The following is an 18,905-nucleotide window of genomic DNA, read 5'->3' as shown; positions in this document are numbered from 1 at the left end:
ACGAGCCTAGTGGATAAAGGAGAACAGATGGATGTTATTTACTTGGATTTCCAGAAGGTGTTCAATAAGGCGCCACATAAAGACTATCCATAAGATAAGAATGCATGGATAGAGGATTGGTTAACTAATAGAAAGCAGAGAGTTGGGATACATTGGTGTTACTCTGGTTGGCAATCAGTGGTGAGTGGTGTGCCACTGGGGTCGGTGCTGGGACCGCAACTGTTCATGTTATACATTAATGATCTGGAAGAGGGGACCAAGTGCAGTGTATCTAAGTTTGCTGATGATACTAAACTGAGTGGAAAAGCAAACTGTGCAGAAGAGACGGGGAGTCTGCCGAGAGGTATAGCTAGGCTAAGTGAGCGGGCAAGGGTCTGACAGATGGAACGCAATGTTGGTAAATGTGAGGTCTTCCACTTTGTAAGAAAAAAATGAAAGGGCAGATTATTATTTATATGGTAAAAGACTGCAGCATGTTGCTGTGCAGAGGGGCTTGGGAGTGCTTGTGCATGACTCACAAAAAGTTGGTTTGCAGGTGCAGCAGGCTATCAAGAAGGCGAATGGAATGTTGACCTTCGTTGCTAGAGGGATTGGATTTAAGAGCGGGTAGATTATGCTGCAACTATACAGGGTACTGGTGAGGCCGCACCTGGAGCACAGTGTGCAGTTCTGTTCTCCTTACTTGAGGAAAGATTTACTGACTTTGGAGGCGGTGCAGAGGAGGTTCACCAGGTTGATTCCAGAGAGGAATTTCCCACCTAAGGAAACATCCTCTCCACATCCACCCTATCTAAGCCTTTCAATATTCAATAGATTTCAATGAGCTCATTCTTCTGAATTCCAATGAGTACAGGCCCAGATCCATCAATTGCTCCTCATATGACAAGCCTTACAATCATGGAACCATTTTTGTGAACATTCTTCAAACTCTCTCCAATGTCAGCATATCCTTTCTTAGATAAGGAGCCCAAAACTACTCATAATACGCAGTGAAGTCTCTCACCAGTGCTTTATACAGCCTCAGCATTACATTTTGTAGGTGGGTTCTCTTGCTGTTTCTGTAGCCATTATTTTATCAGTTGAGAGGATGTTGATTCTATATGTGAAAATGGCTCTTGACGCCCTTTCTATGGTTGAGGGCTGCCACACATAGCCAGAACTTAAAAAAATATCTTGCAGAATATCATCAGAATACCACAGAATATCAGATTGAGTGGACAGCTGGGAGCTTTTTCCCAGGGTGGCAATGGCTAACACCAAGGGGCATCATTTTAAGGTGATTGGAAGAAAGTATAGGGGGGATGTCAGAGTGGTGAGTGTGTGGAATATGCTGCCAGAGGTGGTGGTAGAGGCAGCTACATTAGGGTTATTTAAGAGACTTGTAGTCACATTGATATAGTGAAATGGAGGGTTATGTGGGATGGCGGGGTTCTTAGAGTAGGATAAAAGACAACAGAGTGTCATAGGCCAAAGGACCTATACTGTACTATGGTGTTCTATGAATACTTCATGGTTATTCCTAACCTGGGTCTGTAGGACTTACAATAAAACATAGAAAAGAGCATGGAAAACCTATGGCACAATACAGGTCCTTCGACCCACAATGCTGTGCCGAACATTTACTTACTTTAGAAGTTACCTGGGGTTACCCATAGCCCTCTATTTTTCTGAGCTCTATGGAGTCTCTTAAAAGACCCTATTGTATGCGCCTCCACCACCGTCGCCAGCAGCCCATTCCACGCACTCAGCACTCTCTGCGTTCAGAGAGGGTTGTGAATTTCTCTCATTATAACCTGCCTGCTGACCCAGCAGAATAACTTGCTCAGCACAGACTTGTGCAGGTAGAGATTCTGATTAAATCGGCTATCTGAAATGGTGTTTTAAATTGGACTCTGCATGGGGTGACTTTAATACATTAATTAGGAGCATGTGCTTAGGATCAGAGGTGAAAAGACAAAACACTAAACTACAGGCATTCCAGTGAGTCAGCTTTCACATAGTTACCCCATTATATATGGACCATGGGTTTTCAAATTGTTCTGTGGATAAATATCCTCGAAATAGAATTTCCCTTGTTTTCCTGTTTTCAAATTTAGATCTCATCAGATTCAAAGTCAGATAAATAAGCGTTCCTTTGTTATTGACTTAGCACCATTTTCTGAATTCCTATTTTCCTTTAGTTTTACTTTAGACAATAAGACTAGAGGACATAGGAGCAGAATTAGACTGCTCCACCATTTGATCATGGCTGATTTATTGTCCTCTTACACCTGTTCTCTTGCCGTCTCCCTGTAACCTGTAATGCTCTGGCTAATCTGCTTTAGATTTTCCCAGTGACCTGGCCTCCACAGCCATCTGTGACAATGATTCCACAGATTCACCACTCTCTAGCTAAAGAAATTCCTCCTCACCAATGTTCTAAATAGACGTCCCTCAATTCTGAGGTTCTGCCCTCTTGTCCTAGACTCCCCCACTTTAGGAAAAATTTGCTCCATGTCCACTCTATATAGACCTTTCAATATTTGATAATTTTCAATGATTTTACCAACCCCCCCCCCCATTTTCTTCTAAACTCCAGCAAGTGCTAGCCTAGAGCCATCAAACACTCCTCTACATTTGCCCTGTCATTCCTGGAATCATTCTCATGAACCTCCTCTGAACCCTCTCCAATCCCAGCACATCTTTTCTTGCTCACAGTACTCCAAGTGTGTCCGACCAATGCCTTGTAAAGCCTCAGCATTACATCCTTGCTTTTATATTCAAGTCCTCTCAATGCTAGCATTGCACTTTCCGTCCTTACCACCGACTTCACCTGCAAGTTACCTTTTAGGGAATCCTGCACAAGGACTCCCAAGTCCCTTTGCACTTAAGATTTTTGAATATTCTCCCCATTTAGAAAATAGTTTGTCTTTATTCCTTCTACCAAAGTGCATGACAGTACACTTCCCCACACTATATTCCATCTGCCACTTCTTTGTCCATTCTCCCAATCTGTTTAAGTCCTTCTGCAGATCCCTGCTTCCTCAATGCTACCTGCACCTCCGACTATTTTTGTATCGTCTGCAAAATTTACCGCAAAGCCAAACTCTCTCTCTCTGCGCCAAACTCTCTCTCTCTGCACTAATCCTAACCTCACCATCAAACCCGCAGAAAAGATGGGGGGGGGGGGGGGGAGGGGGAGTGCTGCAGTAGTCTGGTGGTCTGACTCCGTTCTCCAAATCATTTACAAGTAAAATGAAAAGAATTGGCCCCAGCACCAACCCCTGTGGAACACCACTAGTCACTGACAGCTAACGAGAAAAGGCACCTTTTAATCCCACTCTTTACCTCCTACTAGTCAGCAAATTTTCTATCCATGTTAGGATCTTCCCTATAGTACCATGGGTGCTTAACTTGTTAAACAGCCTCATATGTGGCAACTTGTTAGAGGCCTTCTGAAAAGACAAGTAAACAACATCCACTGACTCCTTTGTCTAACCTGCCTGTTAGTTCCTCAGTGATTTCTAACAGATTTGTCAGGCAAGTTTTCCCCTTAAGGACTTCAGCCTGTTTTATCACGTGCCTCTAATGACCCTGAAACCTCCTGAAGAAGGGTCTTGGCCTGAAATGTTGACTGTTTACCCTTTTCCATTGATGCTGCCTGGTCTACTGAGTTCGCCAGCATTATATGTGTGATGCCTTAATAATGGACTCTAACATGTTGCCAAGTCCTGAAGTCAGACTAACTGACATGAGGACTCCTGAGTCTCCTTGCACCTTTGAGTTTTAAATATTCTCTTCCTTTAGAAAGTAGTCTACACCATTATTCCTTCTACCAAAATGTCGGACCATACACATCCCTACACTATATTCCAACTGCCTCTTTGCCCATTCTCCCAATCTGCCTAATTTCTCTTATTTTCTCTTCAGATTCTGATCTCTTCTTCCAACTCAAATGAATAAAAAATCTGGCCTAGCAGCACTTTTGAATTCCTGTTCTCCTTTAGTTTTGTAGCTACATAAGTGTTATAAAGCCCACGTCATACTGGTCAAGTCAATATTGGAGGGTGTCTGGATTATTGTTTGATTGACTTGGACACTGTACCTACATCTGTAGATATTGTGCATTGTGTGCAGTTTTGGTCACCTAATTACAAGAAGGATATTAATGAGGTTGAAAGAGTGCAGAGAAGGTTTACAAGGATGTTGCCGGGACTTGAGAAACTGAGTTACAGAGAAAGGTTGAATAGGTTAGGACTTTATTCCCTGGAGCATAGAAGAATGAGGGGTGATTTGATAGAGGTGTATAAAATTATGATGGATATAGATAGAGTGAATGCAAGCAGGCTTTTTCCACTGAGGCTAGGGGAGAAAAAAAAAACAGTGGACATGGGTTAAGGGTGAAGGGGGAAAAGTTTAAAGGGAACATTAGGAGGGCTTCTTCACACAGAGAGTAGTGGGAGTGTGGAATGAGCTGCCAGTTGAAGTGGTGAATGCGGGTTCATTTTTAACATTTAAGAAAAACTTGGGACAGGTACATGGATGAAAGGTGTACGGAGGGATGTGGTCCAGGTGCAGGTCAGTGGGACTAGGCAGGAAAATGGTTCGGCACAGCCAAGAAGGGCCAAAAGGCCTGTTTCCGTGCTGTAAGGTTCTATGGTTCTATCTGTTCTAAGCAGTCCTGTGCAACTTTGAAATTCTAGGTAACTCTGGACTACAGAGCTGTAATCGATACGACATTGGATGCAGAAGAATGTGCCTCAGTTCCACCAGCAATACGTTCTTATTAGTGCAACTCCATTAGCGTAATAAAATGACCTACCTTGTTTATGTATTTAATGAATTTGTATGTAAGTTGTTTTAGCAAAATATGTTCACTTCTGCACTATTCTGATTTTCTAATTATATCTTGGTGGAGGCTTCATTGTGCGCTCAATTAAAAACAATGATCTATGTTGTGACATAATGGACCTGTGTTCCGGAAATTGTAAAATTTTATCTCTGAATAATTTTTCTATTGATGAAGTTTCACAATGAATCCATTTATGTGGGCCACCTTGCTCCGTATGCAAGTACAGATGAACCATATCTGTGTAGCAGCCTTTTGAGAGAACAGTGGAGCAATGTTTTATCAATGGCTTGGTTGCTTTATCATTGTAAAAACTAGAACGTCCAAATAAATGTACCGACATCTACGTTCTAAATGAAGTAAGGCATTCTGCATTCTGAATAAAGCAAATGAAGTATTTGTATTGTTGATCTGTGTGAGGTATTTTTACTCCGTGGCCACTTTATTCGGTCCAGGACTGGAACCCGGTGTGGTGTTCTGCTGCTGTAGCCCAGCCACATCAAGGTTTGGCATGTTGTGCATTCAGAGATGCTCTTCTACGTACCACTGTTGCAATGTGTGGTTAGTCATAGAACACTACAGCACAGAAACATTTACTCTGTGCCAAACCGTTAATCTACTTAGTTCCCTTGACCTGCACCTGGTATAGCCCTCCATACCCCTCCCATCCATGTGGTTTAAATGTCGAAATCAACCTGCATTCACCACTTGCACTGGCAGCTCATTTCACACTCTCACCTTTCACCCTTAACCCCATGACCTCTGGTTGTAGTCCCACCCAACCTCAGTGGAAAAATCCTGTTTGCATTTACCCTATCTTGTATACCTCAATCAAATCTTCCCTCAATATTCTATGTACTAAGCTAACGTATTCAACTTTTCCTTACAACTCAGGTGATCAGTCCTGGCAACATCCTCGTAAATTGTTTCTGCACTCTTTCAACCTTACGTCTTTCGTGCAGGTTGGTGACCAAAACTACACACAATACTCCAAATTAGTCTCACCAACATCTTGCAGAGTTTCAACTTGACATCCCAGCTCCTATACTCAAAACGTTGATTTATGAAGGCCACTATCCCAGAGCTTTCTTTATGAACCCTACAGAACTCAGCAGATCAGGCAGCATCCATGGAAATTAATAAGCGGTGGACATTTTGGGCCAAGGTCAGAGTGAGAAGGTGGGGGGAGGGGTGGAAGAAGTACAAGGTGAAACTGGGGGAAGGATGAAGTAAAGAGCTGGGAAGTTGATTGGTGAAAGAGATAAAGGGCTGGAGGAGGGGATATCTGATAGGAGAGAGTAGAAGATGGTGGAAGGAGGAGGAGCACCAGAGGGAGGTGGTGGGCAGGTTAGGAGAGGGGGGTGGGTAATTACCAGAAATCAATGTTCAATCCATCAGGTTGGAGACCACAGATGGAATATAAGGTGTTGCTCCTCCAACCTGAGTGTGGCCTCATCACGACAGTAAAAGAGACTGTGAACTGAGACTATGAAATGGGTTGAAAAGTGAAATTAAAATGCTGGTTCCTGGGATATCCTGTAGGAGGTAAAAATGGGAGGTGCAAGGTAAAGGAATTATGAGGGTGGCAGTGGATGGGATATCCCCAGAGCAAATAAGGTTGGCGGGGTGCAAGAGACGATGGCCCGGTGCTCTTTAGAGGGGATTTGTTTGCCTGTTCGAGGGGCAAGTGGTAGGAGGTGTCCGAGAGTTGTTGCCTGGCCTCGATAAGCTAGAGATCAATCTGCCAGACTACTACAGCACCCCCATCATCGGCTTTGATGGTGAGGCTAGAGTTAGTGCGGAGGGAGTGAAGAGTGTTCAGAACGAGTGAGGTTGGATTTGAAGAGAGGAGTGGTACAGTCGAGATAGTTGATGTCTTTTCGGCAGTTAGCAACAAAAAGATTCAGAGCGGGAAGAGGAGGAGGGTTGAATAGGGGTCAATGGTGCAGGTTGGAAAGTGCTTGCCAATAAAGTAGGCACAGGGGTGGCAGAAGAAGAGCTCAGTGTCATGGTAGGCGAGGATATCACTGAGGTATGGGCACAGGGAGCAAAGATGAGGCTTTTACTGAGAACAGAACATTCTGCCTCAGAGAGGGGAATGTCACAAGGAACTGTGAAGACGGCGCAGATGAGAGCTGGGATCAGAGTGGGGGGAGAGTTGGGGTGTTCAGGGAAGGTGGGTTGGGAGGAAGATGGAGTCTCTGAAACTCAAGGGCTGACGGTGGGACCTGAGAGACACAGGATTGCAGAGTGGTGGTGGGAGAAGGGGACACTGGGGTTCCAGCGGCAGCACGTAAATCTCGGCCTGGAGGTGCTGTTGGTCAAGGTCCAGGCTGGAGTCAGAATTGGAAGTTGTACAATAAGCACTTTAGAGGTGTCCAGGGTCGTTGGTGGCAGTGGAATCCGAGTTCTGAATCTACTCAGGATTGTTGAAACCATCAAAGTCTGCAGCAGGTTCAGTGGTCTGCAGACGGGCGATCTTCCGTTTCTTGCTGGACATGGAAAGGTGAAGAACCGATGATTGAAAGCATAGATGCAGCAGAAGATAAAGTGTCAGAGAGATCCACTGCAGGTGGCGGAGAGAGAATCCCGGAGTTATGGAAGCGACTGGGATATGGGCACCAGATATCTCCTGCGGCGGAAAGTGTGGCACGTAGAACGCAGCAGGAGAAGCAGTCATTTGAATGTGAGTACATGGTGTCCTCAGAGGCTCCAAATGGAGAAGCTTGAAAACGGACCTGGAAGCCATGTGGCACAAGATGGGAGCGAAGACATGTTCCCAGGAAAGATATATGGCTGTGGTTGCAGGTCTGGGTGAGCATATGGTCAGAGTCAGAAAGCAGCAAGGATCACAGAGGGGGAGCGGTAAGAACATAGAATATAGAATAGTACAGCACATTACAGGCCCTTCGGCCCACAATGTTGTGCTGACCCTCAAACCCTGCCTCCCATATAACCCCTCACCTTAAATTCCTCCATATACCTGTCTAGTAGTCTCTTAAGCTTCACTAGTGTATCTGCCTCCACCACTGACTCTGGCAGTGCATTCCACGCACCAACCACTCTCTGAGTGAAAAACCTTCCTCTAATATCCCCCTTGAACTTCCCTCCCCTTACCTTAAAGCCATGTCTTCTTGTACAGAGCAGTGGTGCCCTGGGAAAGAGGCGCTGGCTATCCACTCTATCTTTTCCTCTTAATATCTTGTACACCTCTATCATGTCTCCTCTCATCCTCCTCCTCTCCAAAGAGTAAAGCCCTAGCTCCCTTAATCTCTGATCATAATCCATACTCTAAACCAGGCAACATCCTGGTAGATCTCCTCTGTACTTTTTCCAATGCTTCTACATCCTTCCTACAGTGAGGTGACCAGAACCGGACACAGTACTCCTAAGTGTGGCCTAACCAGAGTTTTATAGAGCTGCATCATTACATCGCGACTCTTAAACTCTATCCCTCGACTTATGAAAGCTAACACCCCATAAGCTTTCTTAACTACCCTATCTACCTGTGAGGCAACTTTCAGGGATCTGTGGACATGTACCCCCAGATCCCTCTGCTCCTCCACATTACCAAGTATCCTGCCATTTACTTTGTACTCTGCCTTGGAGTTTGTCCTTCCAAAGTGTACCACCTCACACTTCTCCCAGTTGAACTCCATCTGCCACTTCTTAGCCCACTTCTGCATCCTATCAATGTCTCTCTGCAATCTTCGACAATCCTGTACACTATCTACAACACCACCAACCTTTGTGTCATCTGCAAACTTGCCAACCCACCCTTCTACCCCCACATGCAGGTCGTTAATAAAAATCACTAAAAGTAGAGGTCCCAGAACAGATCCTTGTGGGACACCACTAGTTAGAACCCTCCAGTCTGAATGTACTCCCTCCACCACAACCCTCTGTCTTCTGCAGGCAAGCCAATTCTGAATCCACCTGGTCAAACTTCCCTGGATCCCATGTCTCTGACTTTCTGAATAAACCTACCATGTGGAACCTTGTCAAATACCTTACTAAAATCCACGTAGATCACATCCACTACACTACCCTCATCTATATGCCTGGTCACCTCAAAGGATTCTATCAGACTTGTTAGACACGATCTGCCCTTCACAAAGCCATGCTGACTATCCCTTATCAGACCATGATTCTCTAAATGCCCATAGATCCTATCTCTAAGAATCTTTTCCAACAGCTTTCCCATCACAGACGTAAGGCTCACTGGTCTATAATTACTCGGACTATCCCTACTACCTTTTTTGAACAAGGTGGCAACATTCGCCTTCCTCCAATCCTCCGGTACCATTCCCGTGGACAACGAGGACATGAAGATCCTAGCCAGAGGTTCAGCAATCTCTTCCCTCGCCTCGTGGAGCAGCCTGGGGAATATTCCGTCCTAATGTATTTTAACAACTCCAACACCTCCTCTCCCTTAATATCAACATGCTCCAGAACATCAACCTCATTCATATTGGCCTCACCATAATCAAGTTCCCCCTCATTGGTGAATACCGAAGAGAAGTATTCATTGAGGACCTTGCTCATTTCCACAGCCTCCAAGCACATCTTCCCACCTTTATCTCTAATCAGTTCTACCTTCACTCCTGTCATCCTTTTGTTCTTCACATAATTGAAGAATGCCTTGGGGTTTTCCTTTACCCTACTCGCCAAGGCCTTCTCATGCCCCCTTCTTGCTCTTCTCAGCCCCTTCTTAAGCTCCTTTCTTGCTACCCTATATTCCTCAATAGACCCATCTGATCCTTGCTTCCTAAACCTCATGTATGCTGCCTTCTTCCACCTGACTAGATTTTCCACCTCACTTGTCACCCATGGTTCTTTCACCCTACCATTCTTTATCTTCCTCACCAGGACAAATTTATCCCTAACATCCTGCAAGAGATCCTAAACATCGACCACATGTCCATAGTGCATTTCCCTGCAAAAACATCATCCCAATTCACACCCGCAAGTTCTAGCCTTATAGCCTCATAATTTGCCCTTCCCTAATTAAAAATTTTCCTGTCCTCTCTGATTCTATCCTTTTCCATGATAATGCTAAAGGCCAGGGAGCGGTGATCACTGTACCCCCAGATGCTCACCCACTGAGAGATCTGTGACCTGACCCGGTTCATTACCTATTACTAGATATAGTATGGCATTCCCCCTAGTCGGTCTGTCAACATACTGTGACAGGAATCCATCCCGGACACACTGAACATACTCTGCCCCATCTAAACTTTTGGAACTAATCAAGTGCCATTCAATATTAGGGAAGTTAAAGTCTCCCATGATAACAACCCTGTTATTTTTGCACCTTTCTAAAATCTGCCTCCCAATCTGCTCCTCGGTATCTCTGCTGCTACCAGGGATCCTATAGAATACCCCCAATAGAGTAACTGCTCCCTTCCTGTTCCTGACTTCCACCCATACTGACTCAAAAGAGGATCCTGCTACATTACCCACCCTTTCTGCAGCTGTAATAGTATCCCTGACCAGTAATGCCACCCCTCCTCCCCTTCCCCCCCCCCCCATCCCTTTTAAAGCACTGAAATCCAGGAATATTGAGAATCCATTCCTGCCCTGGTGCCAGCCAAGTCTCTGTAATGGCCACTACATCATAATTCCATGTATGTATCCAAGCTCTCAGTTCATCACCTTTGTTCCTGATGCTTCTTGCATTGAAGTACACACACTTTAGCCCTCCTACCGTACTACCTTTACAGCCGTTATTCTGCTTCTCTTTCCTCAAAGCCTCTCTAGATGTTAGATCTGGCTTTAACCCATGCACTTCTTTCACTGCTCTATCGTTCCGGGTCCCATCCCCCTTGTAAATTAGTTTAGACCCTCCCAAACCGTGCTAGCAAACCTACCTGCAAGGATATTGCTCCCGTTGAAGAGAGAATTTAAACTTCTTCAGGGCAGGCATCCCTTGAAGAGACTTTGCAGTGTAAAAGTAGGATCACAAACACGGGAAATCTGCAGATTTTCGCATGTCTTTATGACCCTATCTACCCGTGACTCTGTTTTCAGGGATTATGGGTCTGTATTCCCAGATCCCTCTGCTCTTTCACACTCTGCAATGCGCTACTGCTCACTGTGTGAGACATACCCTGGTTGGTCCCCCCAACGTGCAACACCTCACACTTGTCTGCATTAAATTCCATCTGCTATTTTTCAACCCATTTTTCCAGCTGGTCCAGATCCCGCTGCAAGCTGTCCACTACACCCCCCAGTCTTGGTGTTGTCCACAAATTGGCTGATCCAGTTAACCACATTATCATCCAGATCATTGATAGAGATGACCAACAACGGACCCAGCACCGATCCCTGTGGCACACCACTAGTCACAGGCCTCCAGTCAGAGAGGCAACCGTCTACTACCACTCTCCGGCTTCTTCCACAAAGCCAATGTCTAATCCAATTAACTACCTCATCTTGATTGCCAAGCGATTGAACCTTCTTGACCAGCCTCCCACGCGGGACCTTGTCAAATGCCTTGCAAAAGTCTATGTAGACAACATCCACTACCTTCATAGGCTTTGTAAGGCTTTGGCTCAACAGGGCTTTGGCAAGAACAGGCAAAGTAAGTAGATAAGTTCATTCCTTATTTCTTATTTAAATCTTGAGAGAATAGAGGGTATGTCTACAGAGCCAGTGTTCTGTTCTGGGTGTCAGATGTGGGATATCCAGGAGACTTTTCACCCTTCCCGATGGCCACATCTGCACCCGTTGCGTTGAGATGCAGCTCCCTAGAGAATGTGTTAAGGAACTGGAGCTGCAGCTCGATGACCTTAGGCTTGTTAGGGAAAGTGAGGATGTGATAGACAGGAGCTACAGGGAGGTAGTCACCCCAAGGCTACAAGAGACAGATAAACGGGTGACTGTCAGGAGAGGGAACGGAGAATGTCAGTTAGTGGAGAACACCCCTGTGGTCGTCCCCATCAACGTAAATGCTCCATTTTGAGTACTGCTGGGGGGAGATGAGTCCATGGCCAGATCACTATGATCTTATTGAATGGTAGAGTAGACTCGACGGGTCAGATGGCCTACTCCTGCTCCTGTTTCTTATGTTCTTATAAAAACTGCAAAGTAACAGGCAAATTTACAAAAGTTATAAAAGCTGTTTAAGAGGCTTAGACCATAAGACATAGGAGCAGAATTAGGCCATTTGGCCCATCGTGCCTGCTCCATCATTTGATCATGGCTGATCTTTTTCTCTCTCAACCCCATTCTCCTGTCTTCTCCGCTAACCGTTTGCACCCTGACTAATCTCCCTTTAGTGCTCCTCCTCCTTCCCTCTGCCTTAAATATACATAAAGACGTGGCCTCCACAGCTGCCTGTGGCAAAGATTTCCACAGATTCATCACTCCCTAGCTAAAGAAATTCCTCCTCATCTTCATTCTAAAAGATGCCCCTCTATTCTGAGGCTGTGCCCTCTGGTCCTAGACTCCTCTCCCACCATAGGAAGCATCCTCTCCACAGCAAGGCCTTTCACCATTCGATAGGTTTCAGTGAGGTCACCCCTCATTCTTCTGAATTCTAAAGAATGCAGCCCCAGAGCCATCACACACTCTTCATATGACAAGCCATTCAATCCTGGAATCATTTTCATGAACCTCCTTTGAACCCTCTCCAGTTTCAGCACATCCTTTCTAAGATAAGGGGCCCAAAACTGCTCACAGTACTCCAAGTGAGGCCTCTCCAGTGCTTTATAAAGTCTCAACATCACGTCCTTGTTTTTAATCCTCGAAGTGGCTGCTGAGTGTATATATTATCTAATGGCAATGGCGAAGTCCTCCTAAGGAATGCAGGAAAGAGCAGGAGGGAGGAGGTGTTATCAAGATTGAGGTTTGGACACCCAGGGTTAAACAGTACATTGTCTTTAATGAAGAAACACAATAATTGGAGGTGTGAGTATGATAATCAACAAGAAATAGATGAGTATGTACTAGTAAGGTGTCCAAGGTAGAATCAAGAGAATTTAAAATTATCATGGAATAAAACACAACTTAATATTCAAAATATGTTACAGAAATCATCACAGGATTATTGCCTTACATATATAGTGCAGTTCCTTAAGAATACAGGTCTTTTTAATAGAATTTGATACAAATATAAACATACAGTATAAGATTTAGATCGCCTGACCCTCACTCCAGCCCAGTAGGTGGCAGTAATGCACTTTAAACCTGTTTGCCGCCGACCATAAAACCTGAAGATGAAGAAGAAAAGAGTCCTCCTAATAATTGGGTAGAGCCAAAGGATATGAGTGCGGTCTTAAACTAATGCTTCATGTTGATGTTTACTGTGGAGGAGGTCATGGAAGCTGAGGAAGTTAAAGAAGACGGACTCTTGACTTGACAATCTACCTCATTATGACCTGTATACTTTACTGTCTACCTGCCCTGCACTTTCCTTGTATCTGATAAACTTTATTCTGCATTCTGCTATTATTTTACCTTGTACTATGTCAATGAATTGATCTGTGTGAACAGTATGCAAGACAAATTCTTCACTGTATCTCAGTTCGTGTGACAATAATAAACCAATTTACAGTAATTTCCAATCCCAATTCCAAGAGAACTGAATCAGATTGAGGGTTATTATCACAGATATATGTCATGAAATTTGTAGTTTTGTCACAGTACATAATACTATTAGTTACAAGGAGAAATATAAAAAATACGAAGTAGTTCATAAAGTGAGCAAAATAGTGAGGTAGCTTCAATGAGTTCATGAACCTTTCAGAAATCTGATGGTGGAGTAGAAGAAGCTGTTCATAAAATGTTGAGTGTGTGCCTTCAGGCTCTTGTCCCTTCTCCCTGATGGTGGCAAAGAGAGGGGAGCATGTCCTGTGTAGCAAGGGTCCTTAATAACGGATACTGACTTCTTGGGGCATCGCCCTTTGAAGATGCCCTAGATGCTAGTGCCCATGACAGAGCTGAGTTTGCAGACCTCTGCAGCTATTTCTGATCCTGTGCTGTGGCCCCTCCATAACAGCTGGGGATGCAACCAGTTAGAATGCTCTCCATTGTACATCTCTAGAAATTTACTGGATTCTTTGGTGACATGCCAAATCTCAAACTGCTAATGAAATATAGCCACTGTCATGCCTTCTTCGTAATGGCATCAATATGTTGGGCCCAGGACAGATCCTGAGAGATTTTGACACCCAGGAACTTGAAACTAGTCACCCTTTCCACTTCTGATCCCACAACGAAGACTGGTGTGTGTTCCCTTGACCTCCCCTTCCTGAAGTCCACAATCAATTGTATTGTCTTACTGATGCTGAGTGCAAGGTTGCTATTGTGACACCATCTCAACCAGCTGATCTTTCTCACGTCTGTACTCCTCCTCATCACCATCTGATGCTAACAGTAGTTCTGTCATGTGCAAATTTATAAATAGTGTTTGAGTTGTGCCTAGCCATACAGTCAGGGGTGTGGAGAGAATAGACCAGCGGCCGAAACATGCATCTCTGATGTGCAGCAGTGTTGATTGTCAATGAGGGGGAGATGCTATTTCTGATCTGCACAGACTGCTGCCTCCCGGTGAGGAAATGAAGAATCCAGTTACAGAGGGAGCTACGGATCGCCAGGTTTTGAAGCCTGTTGGTTAGTACTGAGGGGATGATGGTGTTGAGCTGTAACCAATGAACAACAGCCTGACGTGGGAGTTCCTGTTGTCCGAAGTCCAGTACCAACTGGAGACTCCGTGAGGTTACATCTGCTCTAACCTGTTATGTGACAGTGATGTCCTGAAGCATTACTAAAGGTTAGTTATTGGTGGTCTAGCGGGGCAGTAAGGTGGATAAAGCAGCAGGACGGGACCTAATATGTCCTCGGAGATTTTTGTATCATCCTTAGCAGGGGGAAGATACTGGAAATCTGAAGGGTGGCTAATGCTATGCCTTTATTTAAGAAGGGCTTCAAGGACAAGCCGTGAATCTGCAGGTCCGTGAGCATCAGTGGTGAGAAAGTTTCTGAAGCCGATTTTCACAGACAGGATCAGTATTTACAGATGCAAGGACTAAATAAAATCATTGTCATAGAGTTATAGAAAAGTACAGCACCAAAACAGGCCCTTTGGCCCATCTAGTCCATGCTGAACCATTTACACTTCCTAGTCCCATCAACCTGTACCTAGACCATAGCCCTCCATACCCCTACTATCCATGTACCTATCCAAACTTCCCTTAAACGTTGAAATCAAGCTCACGTACACAACTTGCACTGGCTGCTCATTTCACCCTCTCACAACCCTCTGAGTGAAAAAGATTCCCCTCATGTTCCCCTTAAATTTTTCACCTTTCACCTTTAACCCATGAGCTCTAGTTGTAGTCCCAGTGGAATCTCAGTGGAAAGAGCCTGTTTGCATTTACCCTATCTATACCCCTCATTTTGTATACAGTACTTCTATCAAATCTCTCTTCAATCTTCTACATTCTGAGGAATAAAGTCCTAACCTGCTCTATCTTTCTTTAAAACTCAGGCCATCCCATCCTGGCAACATCGTTGTAAATTTTCTCTGTGCTCTTTCAACCTTGTTTACATCTTTCCTGTTGATAACCAAGACTACATACAATACTCCAAATTAGGCCTCACCAACATCTTATACATCTTCAACATTATTTCCCATGTCCTGTACTCAATATTCCAATTTATGAAGGCCAATGTGCCAAAAGCTTTCTTTTCAACCCTGTCAACCTGTGACATCAATTTCAATAAGTCATGGACCCGTATTGTTCTGCTGCAATAGAGTTAGTCAGCATTGCTTTGTGTGTGGGGAATCGTGTCTCATGAAATTGGTTGAGTTTTTTGAAGAGGTAACCAAGAAAGTTGACATGGACGTGTCAGTGATCTTGTTGCAATAATCGCCTCTTGTAATATTGATCAGTGAGGCACAGAGCATCTGTATTTACCGACAAGTAACTTTGATGTCTCAATTAAAAGGCATGTGGGTTCACAAACTGTGTGCCCCCCATTAGAACCCCTGACCCTCCATGAACAGTCAGTGAAGAGAAATGATGTTACCCAGGAAAGGAGTCTTCGCTGGCCAGGGTAACCTCATTATCCCATTCTCCACGTGTCCATGGGGTCCTCCTTATCCGCAATGGTTGATCTCTGGCTGCTGGAGAGTTATCATCCCTACACATTTGGAGTTCCTGAGTCTTATATTGTTCCTCATCAGTTGAACTGTTGGATCTCCATCCCATTGGCTCAAGGTCACCTGACCTACCTGGGTCACCTTCTCACTGGTTCTAGTCTAGGGCTCGATGTTTTGGGCTAAGATCCTTTTTCAGGACTGAATCAACTGGAATAGTGTGCAAAGAAATGGCAGTTAGTATTTAACTCAGGAAACTAGACTTCAACTACTCTTTAGCCTCCATGCCCTTATCTATTTCCCGCGTCACTACATCGTAAACACTTTAAACCACTTTGCTAATACAATTTACATTGTAAATATATGCCGGTACTGTATTTATGTATTTATGCACATTTTATTCCATATCCATCCTTTACCTCTAACTTTATTAGCTTTTTTACCATAATGGCACAAATGTATATCATAAATGTTTTTCTTGTGAACATTGGTAGTATAAAATACTGTGGGTCTGCCTCGTTGGTGAGACTGACGGCGAGGGAGCTGCATGACCTCAGCTGTTGCACAGACTAGGCCCTTGTGCCGCGGCCTTGCCTGTTATAGCCACCTGGGGAGGAGGTGCCGGAGAAAGTGTGGGAAAGAACAGAGGTGAGTCGGGCACACTGGTTTCCGGTTTAAGATGGGGCTACTTGTCAGTTTACTTGCCAATCATAAGGCAGGAGATCCGACTAAAAACATTACTTACAACATCTTTCATGGAGCAGATTGTGGTGAACCATCGGCGCAGTCAGTGAGGAGGCCGGCGGAGACGAGGCTGGTTCGGGGGATGAGCCGTGCTGGGGTATTGTGAGGCGCAGTGTGTTCGAGCTGGGACCACAGGCGGAGTTTGTACCACAGTCAGAGACGGAGTGAGTGATCTGGAGAAGGGTCTAGGCCGAAGCATTTCGATGCCCGTTCATCTAACCCAGGTGCGAGGTTGGATCGGTCCAAGGGAAAACCGATTTGATGAGTGGCCCAAGTACAGTCGGCCCTCCTTATCCGCGAATTCTGCATCCGCGAATTCAACCAACCGCGAATTGCGAAAACCCGGAAGTGCTCTTCCAGCACTTGTTGTTCGAGCATGTACAGACTTTTTTTCTTGTCATTATTCCCTAAACAATGCAGTATAACAACTATTTTACATAGCATTTACATTGTATTAGGTATTATAAGTAATCTAGAGATGATTTAAAGTATACGGGAGGATGTGCTTGGGTTATCGTGGATCGGGATTGAAAAAAATCGGAAGTTCTCTTACTAAGCAAGTCAGAACAGGTACATCCGGTATTATTTAGCATCAGTTGGACAGATGTTTTTCTTAGTATATAGTACATATTTAACCTCTCTATGCATATAAAACACTTAAGAATGTATGTTTCAGCGCCGGGCTTGGGAACCGTTCCCAAGTACGAGCCAGTGACAGACCACTTTCAAGTGCGCTCTCCATCCGTGCCGGGTTGATGTGGAAGATCAAAAACTCAGAACTCCAAAACCCAATAATTAAACCACTGCGTTGCTTAGTAATAATTGTAGATTTCATCGGGGCAGGGCATTTCTCAATTTATCCTTTAAAATTGTTCCAATCGTTGATCGACTGTAGCCTAATGCTTTTCCAATGACTGATGGCATTATTATTTCCACTTTATTTTCAATTGTGATCGTGATTATTTTCGCGAACAGAAACACTGGGCATTCAGAGCTCTGGCGCCAGGTCCTAATTTCCACCGCACTGAGACAGATTAAATAAGGTCTGGGGTTCCGCTGGGTCCTAAGATCCACTGCATTGCAACAGGTTGAATAAGGTACTTGAGCATCCGCGAATTTTGGTATCCGCGAGGGGTCCTGGAACCAATCCCTCATGGGTACGGAGGGCCGACTGTATATCAAAGAGCTGGGATCCAGGTCCCAGAATGTGGCACTCTCTCCTGTGCTTGGACAACTTAAATGTTGGCCTAGATAGACTGGAAAGTTCGAGTGTCGTGAATAGAGGCGAGGGTCAGGCTGATTCCGCCTGGTCTCTCGCGAATGATCATTCCTTTCTCCGCGATGCTGAGGCTGTGAACTGATTTGGCTGCTGTGCGTTTCTGCCCTGCTGGTATGATGTACTGGGGACCGAGGCTTTGGGCCTACTCCGTCTGGTTCAGGATGCTGTTGGCCTGCTTCTATTAGAAACATAGAAACATAGAAAACCTACAGCACAATACAGGCCCTTCGGCCCACAAAGTTGTGCCGAACATGTCCCTACCTTATTTTTTTTTAAGCTCCATGCATCTATCCAAAAGTCTGTTAAAAGACCCTATCGTATCCACCTTCACTACCATTGTCAGCAGCCCATTCCACACATTCACCGCTCTCTGAGGAAAAAACTTACCCCTGACATCTCCTCTGTACCTACTCCCCAGCACCTTAAACCTGTGTCCTCTTGTGCCAACCATTTCAGCCCTGGGAAAAAGCCTCTGACTATCCACACGATCAATGCCTCTCATCATCTTATATATTGTTTGCATGATGTGTGTGTCTTTCTCTTTCTCTTTCTCTGCACAGTGTTTTTTGGTCTCTTTTTGAATTGGGTTATTCAGGTTCCTTGCTTTGTGACTGCCTGTAAGCAGACAAGTTTCAAGGTAAATAAGTTACACATTCTTCAGTAATAAATGTGCTTTGAATCTTTGAAATATCATCTATGCTGGGTTGGAGGGCTGGCACTGCTCCCTGGAAGACCTGCGGCTGACCCAGCACTAAACAAGCCGATTTGCCTCCTCCTGCTGAACCAGTGCGAGGTGAGGAACTGCTGCCGCGTACTTGTTCTTGCAGAAACGTGGCTCCAGCACAACATCCCGTGTACCATCGATCTTCAGGCCCTGCCACTCAGGGTCTTGTGTTAATATCATTTTGTGATTCAATGTGCTATTGTAACTGTAGGTGCTGTGTGCTCTG

At 44.8% G+C, this 18,905-nt stretch overlaps 1 protein-coding gene across 4 annotated transcripts in view; it reads left to right on the top strand.

Annotated features, from left to right (window-relative positions):
- Positions 1–18,905, top strand: part of sdha (succinate dehydrogenase complex, subunit A, flavoprotein (Fp)) — a 106,985-nt gene that overhangs the window by 53,433 nt on the left and 34,647 nt on the right. For 2 of the 4 annotated variants that reach the window (XM_073030574.1, XM_073030418.1), the window contains exon 15: positions 4,683–5,236. The exons of the other annotated variants lie outside the window; for them this stretch is intronic. In XM_073030574.1, the coding sequence (XP_072886675.1) occupies positions 4,683–4,769 (87 nt within the window). In that variant the 3' untranslated portion in view covers positions 4,770–5,236. Of the gene's footprint in view, positions 1–4,682; positions 5,237–18,905 lie in introns of those variants that run through there. 4 annotated transcript variants of the gene reach the window in all.

This window comes from Hemitrygon akajei, chromosome 1, assembly GCF_048418815.1.
Source record: "Hemitrygon akajei chromosome 1, sHemAka1.3, whole genome shotgun sequence".
Taxonomy (NCBI): Eukaryota; Metazoa; Chordata; class Chondrichthyes; order Myliobatiformes; family Dasyatidae; genus Hemitrygon; species Hemitrygon akajei.
The sequence above is the reverse complement of the archived record's forward strand: the minus strand, read 5'-3'. Positions and strand labels throughout refer to the sequence as shown.